Consider the following 21,948-nt stretch of genomic DNA (forward strand, 5'->3'; position numbering starts at 1 on the left):
AGACAGAGTCTGGCTCAGATGCTGGCAGCTCTCGCTGCAGTCTACCGGTAGCGTCTCCTTTCAGGCCAGGATAGACGAATCTCACCGAGCAGTGACTCAGTTTGTGGTCAAAGGCTTGCACCCATTTGCCACAGCAGATGATTTTCAGTAAGTGAATGTGTTTAATTGTAGGCAGGGACATTACTGGATATTCTTGTGTAATTGCTACAGAAGAATTTCTGTTATACTTTGTTATTGCTACAGAAGAATATTTATTTTATTATTTTACATTTACAATTTTTTTTCCTGGGGACCCTGTGACACCCCATTGAAGAGCCGTAGGCTGTGGATCTCTTAAGATCTCACTGTTGGGTTTGTAAGGCCATGTTACTCCTAAATTTCTATCTTGTTCAAAGAGAAGATATAAAAGATATAAAACAAAGTTCTAAGCTAATCGACCTTAGTGTTCTCCTTTTTTAAAGAGAATCGATAAAGAATCGAATCGTTAAACAGAATCGAAAATGGAATCTGAATCGTGAAAATCTTATCAATACCCATCCCTAGTGAAGTTTGTCACACTTGCTGATTTTGACTGAACACACCAACACGCGACACTGAGCATTTCATCAGATTTTAATAAGCAACAAGCTGCAGTGAAGCTCCTCTCAGAGTAAAGCCGCCTGTAAGCATGACAGCATGTGTTCACCTGCACCATAAACATGCTGACATTTGTGCGACACAGTTAAGATCACAGTAACTGTTTACATGAGTTCATGTGTGCAGTGCTGAGGAAAGGATGAGCTGCGTTACTCTGCAGAGATCAGTGATCTCGTGAGTATTTCTGGATTATATGTCACAAGGATTTCCTGCTGCTGCAGACGCACCTGCAGCCTGCTCCACATAGCAGTCGTTGTGAAACAGCTGACCTGCAGCTGTTTGGTTGTGTTTTCCAAGAAAGGCTTGAAGCTGTGACAGGGTGCACTCGTAGATCTGGTTCTCAACATTCTTAGCTGTGGCACCTCCACTCTCATAAGACTATGATGTCTTGTTATAGTAGCAGTGGGCGACCCACATGTAGTCAGGGATGTTGACACCTGGCTGGTTATCTCTTTTGATCCAGTTTCCTTTGGATGGAGTCGCACCGACCAGAACGTAGACGGAGTAATTTTTGGCCCAACCTTTGAGTTTGGCCTCATGTCGACTCCACCTTTTTTCATTCAGCTTTTGTTTTTGAGGAACTATGTTGGTCAGGGTGTAGGTGGCTTTGGAAGCATCATCTGTGGAAAATGATGTAGAGACAGAAGAAGGATGTGATTGGTGGGTGGATGAGAGCGTAGCAGGTTATGATAAAGTGCTGTGTAGAATACATTTCCCTCATAAACAGAACGTAATTATTTTTAAAGGTCTTGTGTTTAAAGTCTTCTTCTTTCCTGTGTTCTCTGGTTCATGTTCCTGGGACTGTGTTCTGTCTCCCACATGTGAGAACACGCGTGTACATCTTACTGTGCATAAGACACACGACAAACCCCTCAGAACAGCTCGACCTCTCTTACCTGCATGATGTGAGCTGGGATTCAGGTGACCTCGATTGTATTGATCCTTGTATTGTTTTGTAAGTTGTTTGTAGTCGTCATCTGTTGCCTGCCTCGTTCCTATGTCCTTAGGGTCTATAGGGTCTAGTGTACGATGTTTGTAAATCAGTGAATCCTGTGTCATCATCTCCTTTTCAAACTTCTTATTTACCAGCTAAAGGTAGAAGATCGACATGAAGTGATGTAAACATGTTATAGGTCAGCTGATCTACATGCACACAGTACTTTGTTTACATTAAAACGACTCATTCTGGTGTATTACTGTAATATTAAATACACAAAGTTCTCAAATGCCATCACTTTTTACAGTCTTCACTGAAATGTTAAATGTGTGATGCAGCTTTAGCATCTGTCAGGAAGTCTGGGATCAGCTGTCTGTGGAAGAAACCTGAGTGGGTCTCATTTACAAAGCTGTCGTATACCTGAGGCTCCACCATCCAGTCTGTTTCTGAACTTTTTCCATCCTCAACTACATAAGCAGAGTAGACGGGAATGCGGTTGATGGTGTCGTACAGGGTGGCAAAGTAGTATCTGGTGGTTCACAGAGTCAATTAGAAAGACTGAATCTTAAAAGTAAAGTTCACAATAGTAACGACAGATCATCAAGTCCAGCTCTGCAGTTTAACAGAATAAAAAAATACTTTTATTTAATATGATCATTACCTGTTATTAAACATCTGGCAGATGTGGACGTGATCATTGGGAGTCCACTCTGGCACATGCCCCTTGTAAAAGTATTGCATGCACGTCTACACAACAGAGCAGCAGAAACTAGGTTTAAACACACAGAGAAACCATCTTATCATCTTTATGAACGCACTGATGCACAAACCTCATTAAAGTTTTCCACGACGTGTGCGTTGACGGGAAAGACGAGAAGGAGGAAGCACACGGTCACCGAGCTCTGCATGCTGGATAAGTCTGAGATCCTCCGTGTGAGTAACACCTAACACAAGAAATGACCCGAGATTTTCATCACTGTGCTGGAAGGAGGCAGCTGCACGCAACGAAAGAGCCAGAATCTCACTAACGTCCCATCAATGCTCCAGAGCGCAAACATGATGAATATATTCTGTTTTAATTTACGCGATGATTCAAATCAGAATATTCTAAAACTAAATGCACCCTTTAGAAAACACAATGTTTTCATTCTCCTTTGATTCAGGCGGAAAGTTATCTGCTCTGAATAAGCTGTTATTAGGGCAGGGCAATATGGCCAAAAGTTTTATCATGATCTATATTTGAAAATTTGCGATAATGATATAGCTGACGATATAATTGACTAACTTTATTAGTGCAAAAAAACCCATCAATGTATTTTTACGGTGATAAAGGGCAAAAAACAAAAACCAACAAAACAAACAGACAAAAATCCATCTATCAATCACCTGGATCACCTGTTGAGAAAGAGAAAAGAGAAAACAAGCAAAAAAAAGAGCAATATAATAAACAACATCATGATGATCTATGTGAATATAACAGTAAATACTAGAGATGGCACGATACCACTTTTTTATGTCCGATACCGATACCGATATCATAAATTTGGATATCTGCCGATACCGATATGAATCCGATATAGTGTTTTTTAATCAACAAAACTGTTTTTTAAAATATCTTGCTGCATTTTGCAAGTCTGCAAGTTCATACTCAAGTTTAAAACAACAACTACACTAAAGCTATTCTGTTATACCTGTATACAAAAAAAATATTTCATAGTTCAGCAATACTGATCAATCTAATAAACTTAGACCTACACCATCCTCACTATTCTGGTATTTTAAAGAGTACTTAGCGTAAATATTAAGCAACCTAACTAATAGGGTTCCAACTCCCAGCAACAACAAAAATAAATAAATAAAAAATAGGGAACCACCCCTCACGCTCCACCTCATGATGCTTAATCAACGTAATCAACCTTAATTTGATGCAGTGTGAAAAAAAATGCACAGAAATCAATTATTTTTCAAGAAATATTAAATAGATTCAACATCTTTCTTCAACAAAATTGCAGACTGCACAGATGGTACCTTCCCAAAGGAAAAAGTACTATAGCTTACTAGGGTATATATATTAGACTTAATAGTCACTATATACAGTAATTGACTTCTATTCATTTTACATCAAATTAAAACTTTGGGTGTCAGATAATTATTTATTAAAAGCTAGACATTTTAAATGAGAATAAGAAAGAAAAGTATGTCTTTGTGCCCCCTTTTCCCAGTTAATGCCCTATCGGCCCCCCTGACTAAACTTTGCTAGATCCGCCCCTGCACAGTTACCAGCCGTCAGCTACATAGAAAAAGATCCTCGAGTAGAAAGTAATATTAAATACATTCTAACAACAGCTGATCAAGCTTAAACGTGCTGCTGTTGTTCAGCCGCTGGTTTGCTCTTTCTGGCGCAAAGTGGACCAAAAACAAACAAGAGAGACTCATGACAGAAAAGCCGATCAGCTGATCATTAGCAGTTTCACGATTGAAGTAGCAGCCGGAGAGCGAGAGGCAGTCGCTCGTTAAGCTTAACGTGGGAATGCTTTACAAACATTCAGAGATGGACTTACACACTTGCTTTACTTCTCTCGGGGATAACTTTGTCGGAGATGAAATGCCAGGTTGCTAGCGAAGCTCCAAATGCTATCCAGACCACCGACAGGTCCCGCATGCCACAGCTGCTCTATCACGTGATGCATACTGCTCCGACGTTCTGAGGCGAGTTACGGCGTGTTGCAAGTTTTGTGAGGTGCTTTCGTGATATTTAATGGATCGGATTACATTTTTTATTTTTCTCCGATATCCGATCCAGTAATTTAGGTCAGTATCGGACCGATACCGATACGTAATATCGGATCGGTCCATCTCTAGTAAATACTAAATATTAAACATTATTGTGCAGCACGTAAGATCGACAGCGCACAGTGTGCTTTGAGGTAGGAGCCAAAAAGGGTGTAGTTTGTGTGTGTGAGCACCCGTGTGCACACCTGTGAGCATGGACGTGCTTGTTTTTAAAAGGTTCCTTCATGTAATGATCTGCTAGAGGGCGTGGGGGGGGCCACAGCCCAGTGCTCCCCAGGTCTAGGTACCCTTGCCCCTGGAGAGGGAAACTGCACCCAGACCCAGGTGGTGTTACCCTCTTCCCTGGGGTGGAGAGAAGCAGACCAGCAATCCAAGCCCCAATCGGACGGCCAACTCCTCCTCCAGCCCCAGCCCCCCGCTCCAACAGGCAGCAGAGAACGGGGGGGTGTGAAGACTCCAAACCTCCCTCCACCCGCTCCACCTTATCAAGGCCAGATTTCACAATGAGCTCACCCGAAACCCTGGCTGATTGGGACCCACACCCAGTTTCACACCTTGGCTCAGGCGATTAGAGGATCATCACGGGGTCCTTTTGTCCCTCTGCGGGGGAAACTCCCACTAGGTTTAAATCTGGGACTCTCCACCATTTGACCTTAGAACTGAAGAAGCTTCTTGGATGAGAGGTGAAACGTCTTCAAGCAACTTAAAGAAGTCCAGACGCTTTTCTTTGCAAGCTCCTTTGACTATGATGATCTGGATGACTGAGAACTTGATTCCAGATTTATGAGTTTTATTCTTCTGCAGTCCTCACGTTACCTGTGGCAGGTTAAACGCCCACAGTCCTGGAAGCTAACAGCATCACTAACAGTAACTCTTCACTTTGATCGGCTCCTTCTGACTCTGTCTGAACTTAAGTCAAAGCTGCTGCCTCGGTGTGACTCGGAGTGTGGTGAAGAGCAGAGGAGGCTCACAGGTGGGGCTGGTGCTGTTCTCAGTCACATCTCTGAACCTGCTCCAGGGCCCACTAAACAGATGCAGTGCTCTGAATGCAGCTGTGATGCCTGAGTGTGAGGACAAGTGTCTGGACATTTGTACCCGACAGAAGCTCTCAGTGAGTTTGCTCAGGATCACAGTTTCATTGTTTCAATAAGCAGGTTCTGTGATTGTCCTGATTGTTGGACCTTGTGACAAATTAAAAACCTCAAATAAATATCCGTTTGCATATCTGAGTTTTAATTTGTATGCTACATCCACCACGTTTATTTCGGTTTTTCCAAGAGAAAAAAATGGCACCGATGACGGAGAGGCGTCCGCAGACTCGTGTATGACACACCTGAGGTGACGGGTCAGAGGGAAAGCTGCTCTGTGAAACGTCACGAACGATAATTGCTGTAGCCGCCGTGACGTAACGGACTGATTTCGGAGGAGTTCTTAAGGGTGGGGGCGGGGCTCTGACTGTGGTCGCTCATTGGCTAGCGGCGGACCCGCTGTTAGCCAATGAGCGCAGTCCTTATAAACCTTATTTATGTCAAATAATACGATAAACATTTACGGAATTTGTATCGAAATGAGCGCGGAGTCGCGAGTTCTTCGGTCACGTGGTCAAAGTCAGAGGTCCACTCACTTCCGCTCTAGCGCATCATCCCCCAGACCCTTCTCCAACATCCGGAAGCGGCTTCCATTGTCAGTGTTTCCAGGCTTCTACGGCTTTAAAGTAGAAATCCGACCCGGAACTCCCAGTTTCCAACTTCCGCCTTCACACTTCAAACACCGCGCAGCAACGTCCCCGGTCCGCGTGTTTCAGTGCGAGCAGACACGCGGACAGTTCGGAAACAGAATAAAGTTCCATTTACCTGCGTTTACACACCGTGTCAGTCACACCGCTGTTCGCTCTGAAGGCTTTGATGTGCAGGCAGTGTGACGCATTTACTCACCTGAGAGAACAGCTGGAACACAGCTGACTGCTGCTGGCTTCAGAACGGGAACTCTTATTCTTCCTGCCGAACTCTGCTTATATTTGCTCAACTTAACTATATATACCTTTCCAAAAATACCACTTTACAGCCCCACCCACCCCGCGATAAGCGCCCCCCATCGTCTGGTTCTGGACAAGAAACCAGAACAATGAAAGATGTGATACAGGCAGTGTTGGATTATTACTCACAAAAAGTAATCTATTACACATTAGTCTTTTATTACAAGTAATGGAGTCTGTAGCTGCTATAGAAAGTAATCTGTTACATCATGTACCTGTAACGGTGTCAGAACGACAGAAACCTGAGGCTGCAGTTCTGTCCTGGATGCAGTTTGTATCATTCCTATCCACATCTCCCCTCCTAAAGCTCCACCATGCTCCACTTCCTGTCTGTCAGCCTCACCTGTGCTGAAGTATTCTCACCTTTGACCCTTTGAGTGGGGCTGATATTTGTACATGAATTTAAACCACTATCAGACACAGAGAGACACTTCGAGACAGCCAAACTCTGACACACTGAGACTTCCTCTTTTCACAGTTAAATATAGTTTTACTCTGAAACTGCAGCTGCATTGATGATGTGTGAGTTTTAATGATGTTCGCAGCACAATGGCGATAAAGAGCAGGACGTCTAATCGTTGGGTTGAAGTGACCTCGGCTGTATCCTGCAGGTTGTTGTTTGTAGCACTTACATGTTGCCTGCCTCGTTCCTATTTCATTAGAGTTTAGTTTCAGTGAATCCTCTCTCATCATGTCCTTTTCAAACTCCTCATTCACCAGCTGAAGGTAGAAGATCGACATGATGTGATGTAAACATGTTATAGGTCAGCTGATCTACATGCACACAGTAAAATTTACTTTGTTTACAGGAAAACGACTCATTCTGGTGTGTTACGGTGATATTAAGCTGTTGTATTCCTGAGGTTCCACCATCCACTTTTCATGCAGAGGTTTCTCCTTGTTGTAATGAACGACATAATGTGACTGGCAGTGTCGTACAGGGTGGAGAAGCAGTAGCTGGTGGTTCAGAGAGTCGATTAGAAACATTGTAGTGATAAAAAATTAAATTCATTTAAAGTGTGTGATGTGACGTGGCTAATCATTTTGCTCTGCACGTCTGCAGGTACTGTGCACTGCTGCAGCAAAAGGAGAAATGGGAGGAGCATGAGGGGCGTGGCCTGAAAGAGAAGGAGGAGCTAAACCTGGAGATCCAGAAGAACCGCCTCCTGCAGCAGGAAAACCTCCAGCTGAAAACAGATGTGGACAGGTGATGTGTTTTCACACACAGACTGTATAGCAAAGATGGACAATCATGACATCACGCATTAGGTTCTGATGTTTTGAAGCCTCTGTGTTAGCGTTTTCTCCTCCATGTTGGTTCCAGAAGTGACCATGTTTGGATGAGAGGGCGGAGCTACCAGCTGATGCTGCTCATCAGAGCTCAGTAACAGCCAATGAAAACCCTTGACAGCAGCCAGTGAGCACAGACTTTAAACTGTTCACCTTCTGCTTCCATCTTCAGACTCTCCGAGAGCCAATCACAGCAGGCGGAGCAGAGCAAGGGGCTCCAGCAGCGACTGAACGAACTCAAGAGCTCTTTAAGCTCCTCCCAGCTGGAAGTGAGTCAGTGTATGGCGCAATACGATTCGCTGATGGAGCAGCACCAGACGCTAGATCTCACCATGACTAAACTAGACAACCACTGTGAGGTAAGCGCACGTTTTTCTGAAACGGCTGATTGACGGGCTGCAGCGTGGTCACCGCCTCCTCTGTGTGTGCGCCCAGCTCCTGAGTCGCCTCAAAGGGAACCTGGAGGAGGAGAACCACCACCTGCTGAGTCAGATCAACCTGCTGAGTCAGCAGAACCACGCGCTGCTGGAGAGGAGCATGGAGAGCAAGGAGCTGTACCACCAGGAGCAGAAGCTCTACATGTGAGTGCTCGTCAGCCGCCGCGAGGTTCAGACAGGCGACGTCCTGCAGGACGAGCTGATCGCTGACGAACGCGGTTTATCCTCAGCTGTCAGTCGGTGCAGTCCTCACATCTGTGTTTAGCTTTTACGTGGCTGCTGCACACACCTGCAGGCACACACCTGCCATCTCATCAGCAGGTTGGACCATCTAAATCAGGGGTGTCAAACGTACGGCCCGTGGGCCACATCTGGCAGTGAGATAATTTCATGTCAGTTAATGATGGCCGTCAGTGTGGGGGAGTTGAATCGTCAGCCCTGCTGAGAATCCTCGCAGGGAGGGGTGGGACATTATTTTGACAGGCACATCATGCGGCCAATGACATGCAAAGACAGACTGGGATCATACCATTATGTGAAAGAAGGAAGGGGGCAGGCGAGTGTAGTGGTACAGGCCAGGTACACAGAGAGACGGGAGCTGGATTTAAATACAAGCGTGTTGGGGGACCGCGAAGAAAGCGTGAAAACCTAAAATGAGCGTTTGTCTGTGTTTGAGTGAAAATCTGAGGACAGAAATTATGAGGATTGTCCTTAAACCTCACGTGTTCTCGCTGGTAGCAAAAAATCCGTAAAATAAGACTTTTATGAAAACACTGAATAAAAATCAGCTCCTTAAAAGAAAACTTACAGTTCAGTGATGAATATTAGATAAACGTGTGTTTGAATGTCAGATGCAGAAATGTGTGCGTGCAGCTCAGAGTCACGGCTCAGTGTCTGATAGAGTCTCACAGGTCTGAACGTGAAGCTGTTTATAATTATTATACTTCTGCTGCTCATCACAGACAAGCACACGCAGACGTTTTGGACTTTCCTACTCAAACCTCCTCATGGCCATTCACACACAGTCACTAACCTGAGGCCCCGTACCGGGGTTTAAAAGACGTACTGTCACATCTCTTATTTAAATGTAGACACGTGTGGTTTCCACGGAAACGCCAGAGTCTCAGCGAAAAGCTCAAAACAATTTCAGCAACCAACCCAAACAGCTGCCACAGCAGACAATTAAAGAGAAATATCAGTTTTTCTGTGAGTCCAGTGAAATAAAGTGGAGAGTCTGAGCGAGCAGAACTTTTCTGTCATCTTTGTTCTGACAGTCGAGTCGAGCTGACAGAAAAACAGTTGAATCTGTAACGTCTGACAGGAAGTTGCACTGGTGTGTGGGCCGCCAGACATAAAGTGAGTTTGACACCGCTGCTCTAAACTCCACCCGGCACCGTGGTGCCGTCAGGGATCACAAACGGCCGACTGTGACCGATGTCTGTCTGTCTCGTCAGTGATAAGCTGAACGCTCTCCGTCGTCAGAAGGAGAAACTGGAGGAGAAGATCATGGACCAGTACAAGTTCTACGACCCCACGCCTAAAAAGTAAGAGTCCACACTTCACAGCATCAGCTGTTGGGTATCCATACGCATCTACAGACCAAATCCCAGAATCCTACTCAGCGCTCACGCGTGCTGCCAGGTTGTTTGTCACACCTGTGACAAACAGGTGAGCGGCTGCAGGTTTCAGCGCAGAGGCCGGAAACATGAAAGAGCCCAACATGCTCGTGGAGGTTTGATAGTCGGTTAAAGCGCTTTGATTTGGCGCTATACAAATTGAAAGAGTGACGCCGTTTCCTGCTTTATCGTGCAATCAGAGCCCTGATTGTGTTTAAAAGTGTGAGTGCTCACTGTGTTGCAGGTCTTGATTATCAATTAAGCGTGCTGCCGTGTGTTGCAGGAGGAGTCAGTGGGCCGGAGCCAAAGCTTTAGTCAAACTCATCAAACCCCGAAAGGAGAGCAGCCGGGAGAGGGGGGCCGAGAGGGAGCGGACTAAGAGCGCCCCGGACATCCCCCTACCAGCCACGCCCCCCCTCCTGCCCCCCGAGACCCCGCCCCCTCCACCCCAGAGGACCCTCAGTGACTCGCAGGACGGCGGCCATAACAGCCCGGGCCCCCAGAGTCCAGCTGTGACCCCCATCAGCCGAGGTACACACACACACACACACACACACACACACACACACACACACAGAAACTCGTTAAACATGCCTGCAGAGTGTTTCGTTTTCTCTCGGGGACTCGCTCACTGTGAAGTTTGGGGACTTCTGATCAGAGGCTCACAGCACATGTGGGGGAGCTGCTCTCTCTGTCCTGTAGAGGGCGCCGTTGGCTTTCACATGACTGACAGTAAGTTCACATCTGGAACCTTCCTGAGCAGCTGATCCAGCCGTGCACACGTCTGATATTTTTACTGCAGATTTTCAGGGTTTTTATCAGATTCGATCCGTTCTTTGACTCGTTACCTGTCAGTCATCGCTCCACAGACGCAGCTCATTTAAATTCAGACATGCAGTGACAGGTCCTCGACTGCACAGCTGCTTGTGCACTTTTAGTCTGAACAGGAGTTTTCTGCAGGCGTGTTGTTGGCGTGTTACTCCTCACCTGTGGAGGACACGTGGAGCGAGCAGCCCTCTCACAGAAACCTCTGTTTGTTTCTTTGGAGCCTAAATGAGAACAAAGTGAAACAGGAAAGAACAACAAAAACTGTCTTTGTGCTTTTTGGCCGGCGTGATGTTCCAGATGTCACATTCTTAGTTTGGGACCGTCGGGAATGCTGGCACGCCTTCAACCCTTTAAGACCGGTCGGAGCGGGCACGCTCTGTTTTGTGTAACTATTTTTAAATCCCTGTAGAACCCGAACCACGTAAGCTAGCGCAATAAATTTTTTTGCATATGAAACCGGAGGAGTTGTACTTACTTGTTATGCCATCAGCTTGTCCTCGGTCACGGTTTCCTTCCACATATAGCTTTGCAAAAATTGCATAAAAACCACTTGCAGCAGCAAAAACATAATATTCCAGAAACACGCTTTGCCGATCCGATCAGCTGATCAACACTTCCTATGTTGGAATAGACGTCAGCGCGAACGATCGCATGTCCGCCATTACCTGCCCAAAACTGTAAGTGACGTCATTTTCGCAGAAAATGTAGGTTTTTATCTTTATCTTCACCTTATAAGCCTGTACTGGAGTTTTTAAAAGTCATGTTTGACTTCATACTTTTCTTTATTATTTCTGGGATGCTTGGAACTCAAACTGCACTGCTGGAAATAGTTTATTTTGATACAGATGCTGTTTTTTAGCAAATCTGCATTATAATATTTATCTTCGTTTTTCCTGCAGTTTATAAAAATTGGTGTATCTCAAAAATAAAACTATGAAGACACTCAAAATAAATTTCCTGTGGTTGGAAACTATTCTGTGCAACTTTTTTGTATTTACAGTTTTGAGGGATAAGCCTCTTAAATTTCTCTAACTACAAATATATTCCAAAAAAAAAAGATTTTCAATTTTTTTTGTAGTTTATTGCACTTTTTTGCAATTGATGTAATTACTGTGCACTTAATGCAAACATATTATTAAAATTTGGGCTGTAATGGTTGTATTGATGTATAGCAGCTTGAAATGCTCCCACAAATGGCTCCACAGCATGTAAAGATATAAAGATAAGCTCTGGAGGACTTGGTTCTGTGGTGGGTCATAAAGGGTTAAAATCACTCACGGACCGTCGCTGAGAGCAGGAACGTGTGTCCACGTCTGTGTCCACGATGAGCAGCACCACAGTGTCCTCCAGCTGTTCAGCACATCTGGACAAAACAGGACAGATCATGTGTTTGAGAAGATGTTTTCTGTGAAGCAAACTGTTGGATGGAAGTGAAAACAAACCTTTGTGTGTGATGGCTGCAGGACGGCGTGGACTCCTTGTCCACAGGAACAGAGACGTGCTGTGGAAACGTCTTACATCGGGACTTGTCCGGGGTTGAACGTGCACTTACACTTCCTCACACTGACACAGAGGGGTGCGTTGGGTTTTTTAACCGTCACATACTGACATCGTTTAGGCTCCGCCCACATTTATAAACAGTAAGAAGGTCGGCACTGAAGCGTTTGTGATCCAACAAGTGCAAAATGTGATGAGTCGTCACAGACAGCGGCTCCTGCGTCGTCCTCTTCCTCGCTCTGTGGTGCATGCTCCTAACATCCGTGGGTTCTCTCTGAACTCGGGCTGAGCTCGGCTAAAAGCCTGTTTAACACAGGACGTTACATCCTAGTCTTCCTCACCTCCCTGCTCTCCTTCATCAGTGTCAGGTGTTTTTAAAGGTCACTGAAGCTGGGAACACTTTAATGCAGCCTGTGAGGACGTAGTTCCCCTGTAACTAAAGGTTTCAGTGTAATCTGTTATATTTACATAGAGATACTTTCAGTGTATTTAGTCGAGTATTTCCACATCTGCGTACGCTGTGACGTGTGTTATGGATTATTATGGAGTGGATTATATTTATATCCGCGCTTGCTTTGATGTGCATGATGCTAAAGGTTAAAGGTTGATCCACTCCAGATTTCGGGCAGCTACTGCCAGTACTGCAGTACTTTAATGTACTTTCAGTACAATTACTTTTCTGTTTGCTGTACAGCCTCATGACCTTTGAGTATGTGTAGGTAATTACAGTGTAATTACAGGCGTTAGGCCTGAGTCGTTACTGAGAATGTTGCGCAGCAGCGGCGGCGCGAGCTTCAGGTTAGCCTGAGTGTGAGCCGAGCTCAGCTCTGACGAGCTCTCTGATTGGTAGGTTCTGGGTTCTCTGCACGATCTCTGCTGTTCATCCATAACAAGTTCTCACGTCGGTGTTTTCTTTCGTTTACTCACCTTTCCTTTTCCTCCCGTCTCCTCAGCTCCTCCTCCAAAACGCTTCAAATTTCTCCGCAGTAAAAGTCAAGACAAGATCATCCCCCCTTCCTCCTCCTCCCTGTCGCCGACCTCATCCTCCCCCATCACCCACCGCCCCTCCCTCTCTCTCACCAGACGACTGCGATTTTGGTCCTCCGCCGACCTCACAGCCGACCTCATCGCTAGCCAGCCAATCCTAGCCAACGGAGATTTCTAACATCCTCATCATCATCCTCATCCTTTGTGCCCACTGACACCATCCTCATCATCACAGTCATCAGTGTGACGCGCGCGCGCGCACACACACACACACACACACACACACACACACACACACACACACACACACACACACCTCTGACACTAAAACATTAAAGACAACCTCGAGCAGCCCCGTGTTTCTGGACAGTGTTATTAGTAAGTAGTGTGTGTGTGCGCGTGTGTGTGTGTGTGTGTGTGTGTGTGTGTGCGTTTGTGTGTAGCTTGCAGTCTGTTCTGAGCTGTGAGTCTTTAAAGTCATGAAGGTTTTCAGTCCTAAGTGGATTTGTAGCGATGGCGCTCGCTCTCATCACTTCCTGCAGCAGAAAGCTTCAGACGCCGCTTTAACGCAGACCTGCAGGCTTCGCCCAACGAAACACTCACAGAATCACAACTGCTGCACCTGTGCGCTCACCTGTACGCTCACCTGTGCTCTCAGGGTCACATGTCTCAGACAAGCACAGCTCGCTGCAGCTGTCATGTTTCATCGTTTGATTAGTTTTATCACGAAAGTAAAAACCAGCGTCTTTAAAGTCATCATCAGACAGGAAGTACGCAGACAGGAAGTAGGTTTGTTGTTTCCTGTCTGGACAGCGATGTTCCTGAACCTGCAGATGTGCTTTAATGGAAACTTCACAGATGTCACAGTTATCGCTAATGGCCCTCCCCCAGCTTCTGATTGGTCAGATCACAGCACAGTGTCCTTAGTTTTGACGAACCGTGTCCGCTGTCAGGTGGGACGCAGCAGGTGTGTTTGCACTCTCACTGCTTCAGCTGCGTCCTGTCCCTCGAATGCAGGTCAGGAGCTGCCATCTCTGATCACGCTGTGATGTCATCAGGTCACATAGTGAGTGTGTGCGTGCCGCCGTGTCCTGCTTTGCTCTTTGTGACGCTGACCTCACGCTCACGGCCCGCCCACTCACGCCGCTGTGCTTCCAGTGATATTAACCCTGCCGCTGTGAATCCCTCCTCACTGCATTCTAATTGGTCCACAGGTTTGGCGGACAGGAGCCGGGGCGTTTATCACAGCAGCACGCCAGGAGGAAGCAGCGAAAGCGTGAACGGAGAAGATGCACAGGGACCAGGTACCGTAGCCCTCACAGTGCTTTCACAGGCTGCAGGTCAGCTTCCTGAGAAAGGCTTCCAGCTCGGGCTCTGAGGTGTTCCTGCCCCACAGAGCGGGAGCTCCGCCCACTCTGTGGCAGTCTGTGGGTCCTGACTAAAAGAGTAAAAGCGCCCATTAAAACAGTAAAACTGAGCCTTGCTGGTACAGCTGAGCTCAGACGTCGAGCCGAGTCGACGCTGTAACAAAAATGGTTCCTGGGGTTTGAGGAACTGCACATACAAGAACTTCCTGATTGTCTGTTTTAATTCCAGGTCAGACCCATAAAATCCATCTGAGCTCCACTCCGAGCCATCCGTCGTCTTCGCTGGGCTTCACCGGCAGCTCCGCCTCCAGGCTGGGCCAGATCGCCGTGCGCAGGCCCAGAGGTAGGCCGGCTTTTTGTTTTACTCAGAGCAGCTGTAGAAGTCTGAAACACTGCACGTGTGACGCTGCGGTCACATTTACAGGCCCGTTACTGGACGAAGACTCGCGCCACAACGCCTCGGACCCGGCGTTCAGAGGTCGCCCGGGGTCGGCCGACTTCAGCCACAACACGTCCAGCTCCAACTCACCTGTGAGCTGCAGAGGTACAGACACACACCTGGTTAAATCTGCACAGAGCAGGAGTCTCGATCTCCTCGAGGGCTGCGTGTCTCTGCTGCAACACACATGGTCACGTTTAGTAGGTCGTCAGCAAGACTGACGAACCTGACTGCGTGCTGAATTCAGCCATTTGATTCATGTTACAGCAGCTCATGAGTGAATGAACATGGTGAAATAAAAGTGCTGTAGAAGTGCAGTTTTCCAAACGTTTACTCAAACAGAGTTAGAGCTCGCTGCCTCAGCTTCGTCTTACTAAAGAAGGACTCAGGGTATTCAGGTGTGTTGCAACAGAGTCTCTGAGAAATGAAATTAAAGAACTTCAGGTCAAATCTGTGCTAGCTAAACTTTGGAGGTGTGACTAGGTGATCTGTGGAGGCGGGGCTAGTTTACAGGCACAAATGTCACCTTTCCCACTTTCGCCGCACTCAGCTGTACTTTCTTTTCAGATTTCTCAGAACGCCAGGGCCGCTCTGCCAGCCTCTCCAGTGACGACGTCACAGGTCTCAGCCAATCACAGCTGACCCTGTCGCGAAGCTCCACCCTTCCATATGACCACGCACCCCAGAGGGCCCAGCCACAGCGTGGAGGCGGGGTCAGAAGCAAGACCCGCCCTGCTTCTCCTGGGAGTGAGATGGTGACGCTGGAAGAGTTCCTGCAGGAGAGCAACCTGCAGTCTCCTCCTGTGGTGAGACATGAGGCACATATTTCTGCACACACGCCGCCGTCGCCGCTGATCACACGAGGCGAGCTTTCGGTCGGGGAGACTCACGCTGAAGACGTTCTGACCTTTGAACCCCTGACCTCAGACCTGCCCACAGAGCAGACGTGACATTCAGTCTCACACCAGGAGCTTTGTGTTTTAGTGCACGTCAGTTTAGACCAGCCTGAGGAGTCAGAGCGAGGACGTCCTGCGTTACTTCCTGTTGAGCCTGAGTTTCAATATGACCTTCAGTGAGGATAGAGTAACCTAGCAACCAGATAACACACATACTTTTATTAGAAGCAGCAAAAGGTGAGACTGAAACGTGATGATTCAGTGAATCTGAGTAACACTGTGAGAAGCTTTAGCCTGAGAGATGAACTCGTGACGTCACAGCGGTGTCAGCACACTTCCTGTTTCTAGCAGATCAAAGTGTTCGGAGCAGCGATGTCACGATTGTGTGGTGTGCAGCTCGATGATGATAACGTCTGATAAATAGCCTGAAGATCCCCTGCTGCTGCTGTGAGCGCTGCACTCACATATTTGCTGCCCTCGGTGTTTTAGTGAGTCGGCGCCTCGAGCGTCCGAGAGCAGAGCGGCAGTAAAACAGGAAGCTCTGCTGCTTCAGCAGGTCAGATGTTTCTCGTTGAAGCTCGGTGTTTCGTGCAGGACGGTGCGTGAAAAACACTGACGGTGTGGTTGATATGTTCAGGTGCAGCTGATGGGTGGAGGCAGGCACGGCGGCGGTTTCTAACTGAAGCATTTATATTCGCCGTGTTTCGGTTTGCTGCACGCGCTCTGATCACGCCGTTATCAACCGCTTCAGAGGTCATTGTTTATAAAAGCGACCCGTTGTTTTTCCCGGCTTCTCAGTCACAGCTCAGGTGTGTTTGACCTTTGCCCTTTGTCAGCCCCGCCCTGACTGCTTCTCTGGGTTTCAGGTGTCCACAGGAAGCAGAGAGGACCTGGTGACGGACTATTTTGCTAGAAGCCCCGCCCCCTCAGCTGTTGCCTGCAGCGATCAGGCGACGCCCACCAACTACGTCACGCCCACCGTGCAGTCGTCCAACCAGAGGCCGGGACAGAGTGTGAAGCCCTCGCCCCGTCAGCCCGTGGGCCAGTCGCCGGCCTCGGCTCAGAGAAGCAGCCAATCACTGAGCAGGACCTTCAGCCTGGCCTCGGCCGACCTGCTGCGCTCCAACGGGCCGGACAGCTTCAGAGGACACGACGTCTCCCCCGGCCAGGCCGACGCCGTGATGCGCCGTCAAGGAGGTGGGACCACTGGGAGAGAGCGGCCGCTGTCGGCTCGTTTTACCGCTCTGTCCAACCAGCACGCAGATGGCAGCTTCCTGAACCCGCCCATCCACCACTCCGCCTCCCTGAACCTGCAGGCGGAGCGCTACGCGGAGCGAGAGCGGGACCGAGGGTGGAGCGCCACCTCCCGAAACGGCCCTCACCGTGGAGAAATTGCCATGGTAACCCCAGTGAGAGCGACGCCTGCCGCGCAGCCTGACGACACCCCCGAGTACGCAGAGGTCCCGAGGGAGGGGCGGTTGGGCGACTCCGCCCACACGAAGAAGGATGGCGAGAGTGGGAGGTGTGGCTCTGTGGAACGCCCAAAGAGTACGCCGGCGTCACCTGACCCCAACAACGACCCGCAGACGGTGTGGTACGAGTACGGCTGCGTCTAAATACCGGAGCACCACGCCCTGCATCCAGCCTCAGAGACAGGAAGTGAGACTGAAGCAACGCCACCCTTTCACTTCCTGTTAGTAAATAAGTGGACAGGTGAGGCAGTCACATGATCATCTCTCTGCGGTGGATGCAGGACTGGATGGAGCCGAGATTTTGCTGATGCCATGACACTACCAGCGCTCCCCACAGGGGGGCGGGGCTTACCGGAGCGGGACGTTTCCTGAAAACATCTTTTTTGGAATCTATAGTGATGCCAAGCTGACGCTCCGTCTCTAACACACAGAGAAGACGCTGCTCACCTCCACCCTGCAGCCACCAAAACACAACACTACGAGCGGCCCTGTCTAACTGCTGGACTCTGCAGGACCGCCGCCTGAATGTACGGGACGCCACATTCCCCGCCTCCAACATCACGCCATACACTGGAAAAGACACAGGAAGGGTGGTGGGGGGGATAAACAGGACAGGCGGAGAGCCTCCTCCCTTTTAAATTACAGCCCTGCTCCATCCATCTTTAGATTCTATCCCAGCATGCAACGCTCTGACACTTTACTGGAAATGTTGCTCAACCCAAGCCGACACTAGACACACACACACACACACACACACACACACACACACACACACACACACACACACAGATAGGGTTTCTGGGGGTTTCTGTGGCTTCTCTGCCTGCTCAGCTGGGTTTAATTCAAACACTCACACACACAGACACACACTGAGGTTTGGAGCCTGTGGCTGACAGTAAAATCATTTACGTGTTTCCTCTGAGCTGTAAAAGCCACTGTTTGGTGTTTGTGTGAATTATAGATGGAACACACACACACACACACACACACAGAAACTCACACACACCTCATTCCCGGATTCACGCTCGTTTGCTTAATTGGTGATTGTCTGTTTGTCTCAGAGGTCACGTGAGTGATGTTAGTGTTTTTCCCTCTGGCTGAGCTCACAGACACTTCGGAGAGGAAGAGGAGGCACAATGACTGAAGGTGTGTCTCACACACAGCTGATGATATTTAATGACTGACCTTTGACCTGCTGTTTCAAAGCACTACATTAACGATGATGATGATGGTAGAGATGAAGATGTAACACTGGAGTTATGAAATGAAGACTGAGCTGATATGAGTTAAATTATTCCTCCTGGAATTTGTATGTGTTTGATGACTTTTTTTTTTTTTTACTTTACTTTGAAAATACCAAATGACTTCCTGTGTGTGTGGCGGCGCTGCAGGTCGATGATGTCATGTTACCTGTGCGTTTGCTCTGTTTGTGTTTGCTGTAAAGTCGACCTGTTCTGCTGGTTACTGCTGCACCTATGAGAGTGGCTGAGCATAAGTCTCAGCTCAGAATAATGCTTCTGTGTCTGAGCTCTGTCTGAATCAGGCTGCTTTAGCTCCTCCCTCTGCAAGGGAGGATTCATACATACACATCATGCTCATTTCTCAGCAGCCAATTAAATCCTCCGGCTTCATCACGAGCCAATCAGATCACATTATAAGAATATCTGAGAGCGAGCGAGCTGGCTGTTAGAAAACTTTATTCTGATTGGCTGCCCCTCACAAACAGTTTTAATGCAGGTGGGTGGGGCCTCTGTGACACCTTTGTGACATCACTTAGATCACCTGTGCATGCAGCAGGTGGGCAACGTTAAGAAGAGTTCGACTTTACGGTCTCTTACTTCTTCCTGACTTCCTGTGTGCTCGCCGCGAAGCGTCATCTTTCATTAGGAGGAGGAAGTGAAAGAGGAAGTGGCGGCGTCAATGACGTTCCTGCTGTAACTGGATTTGCTGTAGTTCACTTTAAGACGATTTCTGCTGCGGTCGCTGCAGACGCGCTCAGAGGCTGAGAGCAGAAACACGTCAAAGCTTTTTGCTAATAAAGATTTTTAACCTTTGACCTCTGTCACACTCGTCACACCTGAACAGACACACACAGCATCATTGGCAACACAGCGCTCAGGAAAGTTTGCTTCCTGTGACGTTTTCCCTCTTAAAGGTAGAGCCTGACGGTTGAGGTTGCGTCAGGAGTGTGAGGTAACAGGTAGTCGTCTCATCAGCCACGCACTCGTAGACGCTGTTGGACGAGCTGGGATCGATCCACTCACCACCTGATGGGAACACCACCCGTTCTTCCACCTGAGCTCTTGCTGCTCAACGCTAATTAAAGCTGTGAGATCGTCTGAGTGGACAGGTGTGCAGAGGAGGCTCCTCCCCCCTGTAGAGTGCGCCTGTGGCTGATGACCTCTGAGTTCCTCGAATCAAGACACTTTCATTTTAACACATTTCCTCTTTCTCTGACGGCGAGATGAGTCACGGCTGCAGACGGGTAACCGTGACGGGCTCTTTTCATGTCGTGGGAACGTTTCAGATGACTCGCCAGATGTGTTCAGACAGCTGCTTTCCTACACCAGGCATCGCCAGGTTAAATTCAAACTGTGACCTTTGACCTGACCCATCAGTGACCACACCACCAAACCTGCATCACAGCGTCAGAGTCGCCTTCAGAACGCTGAAATGCAATTGGTGTGAGAGACTCCACGGTCGTCTCCGGACACGCAAACAGGTGAGCGTGTGCAGATCTACTTCGACTCTGCGTGCTGCTTGTGTTTCAGACGTCTGTGAGCGTTTGTTCAAAGATTCAGAAGTTAAAAAATAAAAATGAGGCTGTGACATCAAATCAAATCACTTTTATTGTCACATCACATGTGCAGGCACACTGGTACAGCACATGCGAGTGAAATTCTTGTGTGCGAGCCCCACAAGCAACAGAGATGTGCAAACACAACAACACAAACGAGCAAAATACAAGAATGGCCAACCTGAAACTAATAAATATATGTACAATATATAATAGTATATGCATTTCTGGATGTGTATACTAAATATTTTCCTACGTGTGTGTGTGTGTGTGTGTGTGTGTGTATACACATTTTTACAAATTAAATAGTAAAAAAAAAAATATAAAAAAATAAATAAAATAATAATAATAATAATAAAATATATAAAATATACAGAGTTGAATATGTGCAAAACAAGTGGCATTTATATACAGTGTGGAGTGCATAATGTTGAAGTTCCAGTAGTGAAGCTGAGGTGTCTATGACGTGTTCAGCAGTCTGATGGCCTGATGGAAAAAGCTGTCTCTCAGTCTGCTGGTACAGGACCGGATGCTGCAGAACCTCCTTCCTGATGGAAGCAGTCTGAACAGTTTATGGCTGGGGTGACTGGAGTCCTTGATGATCCTCCCCGCTTTCCTCAGGCAGCGCTTCCTGTAGATGTCTTGGAGGGAGGGAAGCTCACCTCCAATTATCCGTTCAGAGCACCGCACTACTCGCTGGAGAGCTTTGCAGTTGTAGGCGGTGCTGTTGCCATACCAGGTGGTAATGCATCCAGTGAGGATGCTCTCAATGGCACAGTGATAGAAGGTCCTGAGGATGCGGGGGCTCATGCCGAATCTTTTCAGTCTCCTGAGAAAGAAGAGGCGCTGCTGCGCCTTCTTCACTGTTTTGTTTGTGTGTACTGACCACGTTAGATCCTCAGCCAGATGTACACCAAGGAACCGGAAGCTGCTCACTCTCTCCACAGCAGCGCCGTTGATGGTGATGGGGGTGTGTACTTCTCTGCACCTCCGGAAGTCCACTATCAACTCCTTTGTCTTTGCGACGTTGAGGGTGAGATGGTTGTCTTGACACCAGTGGGTCAGGGCGGTGACCTCCTCCCTGTAAGCCGTCTCATCACCGTTGGTGATAAGACCCACCACTGTAGTGTCATCCGCAAACTTCACAATGATGTTGGGGTTGTTGGGGTCACAGTGTGTGTGAGTCCGCGTGTGTGAGTGTGTGAAACCTGCAGAGGAAACAGTTGTTTTGCTTCTGCCCTGCAGCACCTGAACGCACCATGAGCCCAGCGTTGTGTCACTGTTATTCAGGTGTTTGTGCTTCAGGTGTGATAAAAACAGAGCGCTGCAGTTCCTCTGACGTCCAGCGGAGGCAGCAGTGAGTCTCCCGTGTTAAACTTATTTCTAACAGCTGGAACAGCCTCAGACTGCAGCAGCAGGTGATTGGCTGATTATTCAGAGGACAGGTGACTGTAATGGAAACAGTGACCTCTGACCTTCGCCCTGTGCCAGAACATTTGTAGCTGTGGTCCTCTCATTTGTCTGAGCTCCCTAAACGACACTGAGGCGTTCCTTGGAGAAAGACTGGGATGCTAAATGTGGTGTTCAGGGTGAAAAGCAGGGAGCGTGCGGCACAAGCTGTCAGACTGCGCCTCAGGGTGGCGCTCTCACCTGGACCTTCAGTGTAACCGCTGCTCATCCACCTGCTGAATGAGCTGCTTCACACCTGCACCATCATACGGCTCAGGTAGGTTCATGTCCTCGTAGCTCTGCTTCCGCTCAGGTAAATACTCCCTACAAGGATCACTGTCACTGTGAGCCTGCCTGGTATCTTTGACCTTTGACCTGCTGCAGCTTGAGTCTTCAGCATCAACAGAGGACATCATGTGAAGACTGTCCCCACACGGAAGCCCCTGTGGACATCTCTCAGCTTTTCGCCGTA

At 48.0% G+C, this 21,948-nt stretch overlaps 1 protein-coding gene and 1 pseudogene across 4 annotated transcripts in view; one reads left to right on the plus strand and one right to left on the minus strand.

The window, feature by feature from the left end:
* ccdc88c (coiled-coil and HOOK domain protein 88C) overlaps positions 1-19,284 on the plus strand; it is a 54,421-nt gene extending 35,137 nt beyond the window's left edge. For 2 of the 3 annotated variants that reach the window (XM_085441319.1, XM_085441320.1), the window contains exons 22-31: positions 7,465-7,608; positions 7,864-8,050; positions 8,127-8,272; positions 9,583-9,672; positions 10,028-10,275; positions 14,271-14,360; positions 14,653-14,766; positions 14,848-14,967; positions 15,430-15,668; positions 16,625-19,284. In XM_085441319.1, the coding sequence (XP_085297445.1) occupies positions 7,465-7,608; positions 7,864-8,050; positions 8,127-8,272; positions 9,583-9,672; positions 10,028-10,275; positions 14,271-14,360; positions 14,653-14,766; positions 14,848-14,967; positions 15,430-15,668; positions 16,625-17,374 (2,128 nt within the window). In that variant the 3' untranslated portion in view covers positions 17,375-19,284. Of the gene's footprint in view, positions 1-7,464; positions 7,609-7,863; positions 8,051-8,126; positions 8,273-9,582; positions 9,673-10,027; positions 10,276-13,022; positions 13,349-14,270; positions 14,361-14,652; positions 14,767-14,847; positions 14,968-15,429; positions 15,669-16,624 lie in introns of those variants that run through there. The other variant, XM_085441321.1, reaches the window with a different exon arrangement.
* Positions 604-3,904, minus strand: LOC146685715 (endonuclease domain-containing 1 protein-like; annotated as a pseudogene). The gene is made up of 5 exons (XR_014916704.1): positions 2,404-3,904; positions 2,235-2,320; positions 1,994-2,102; positions 1,533-1,725; positions 604-1,256 (listed from the first exon to the last, which is right to left on the minus strand). The product of XR_014916704.1 is annotated as an endonuclease domain-containing 1 protein-like (transcript).
* Positions 19,285-21,948: the final 2,664 nt, after the last annotated feature.

The sequence above is a fragment of the Copadichromis virginalis genome, linkage group LG19 (assembly GCF_057382275.1).
Source record: "Copadichromis virginalis isolate Kocher_CV1m ecotype Utaka linkage group LG19, C_Virginalis_male_GT1.1, whole genome shotgun sequence".
NCBI classification, from domain to species: Eukaryota; Metazoa; Chordata; class Actinopteri; order Cichliformes; family Cichlidae; genus Copadichromis; species Copadichromis virginalis.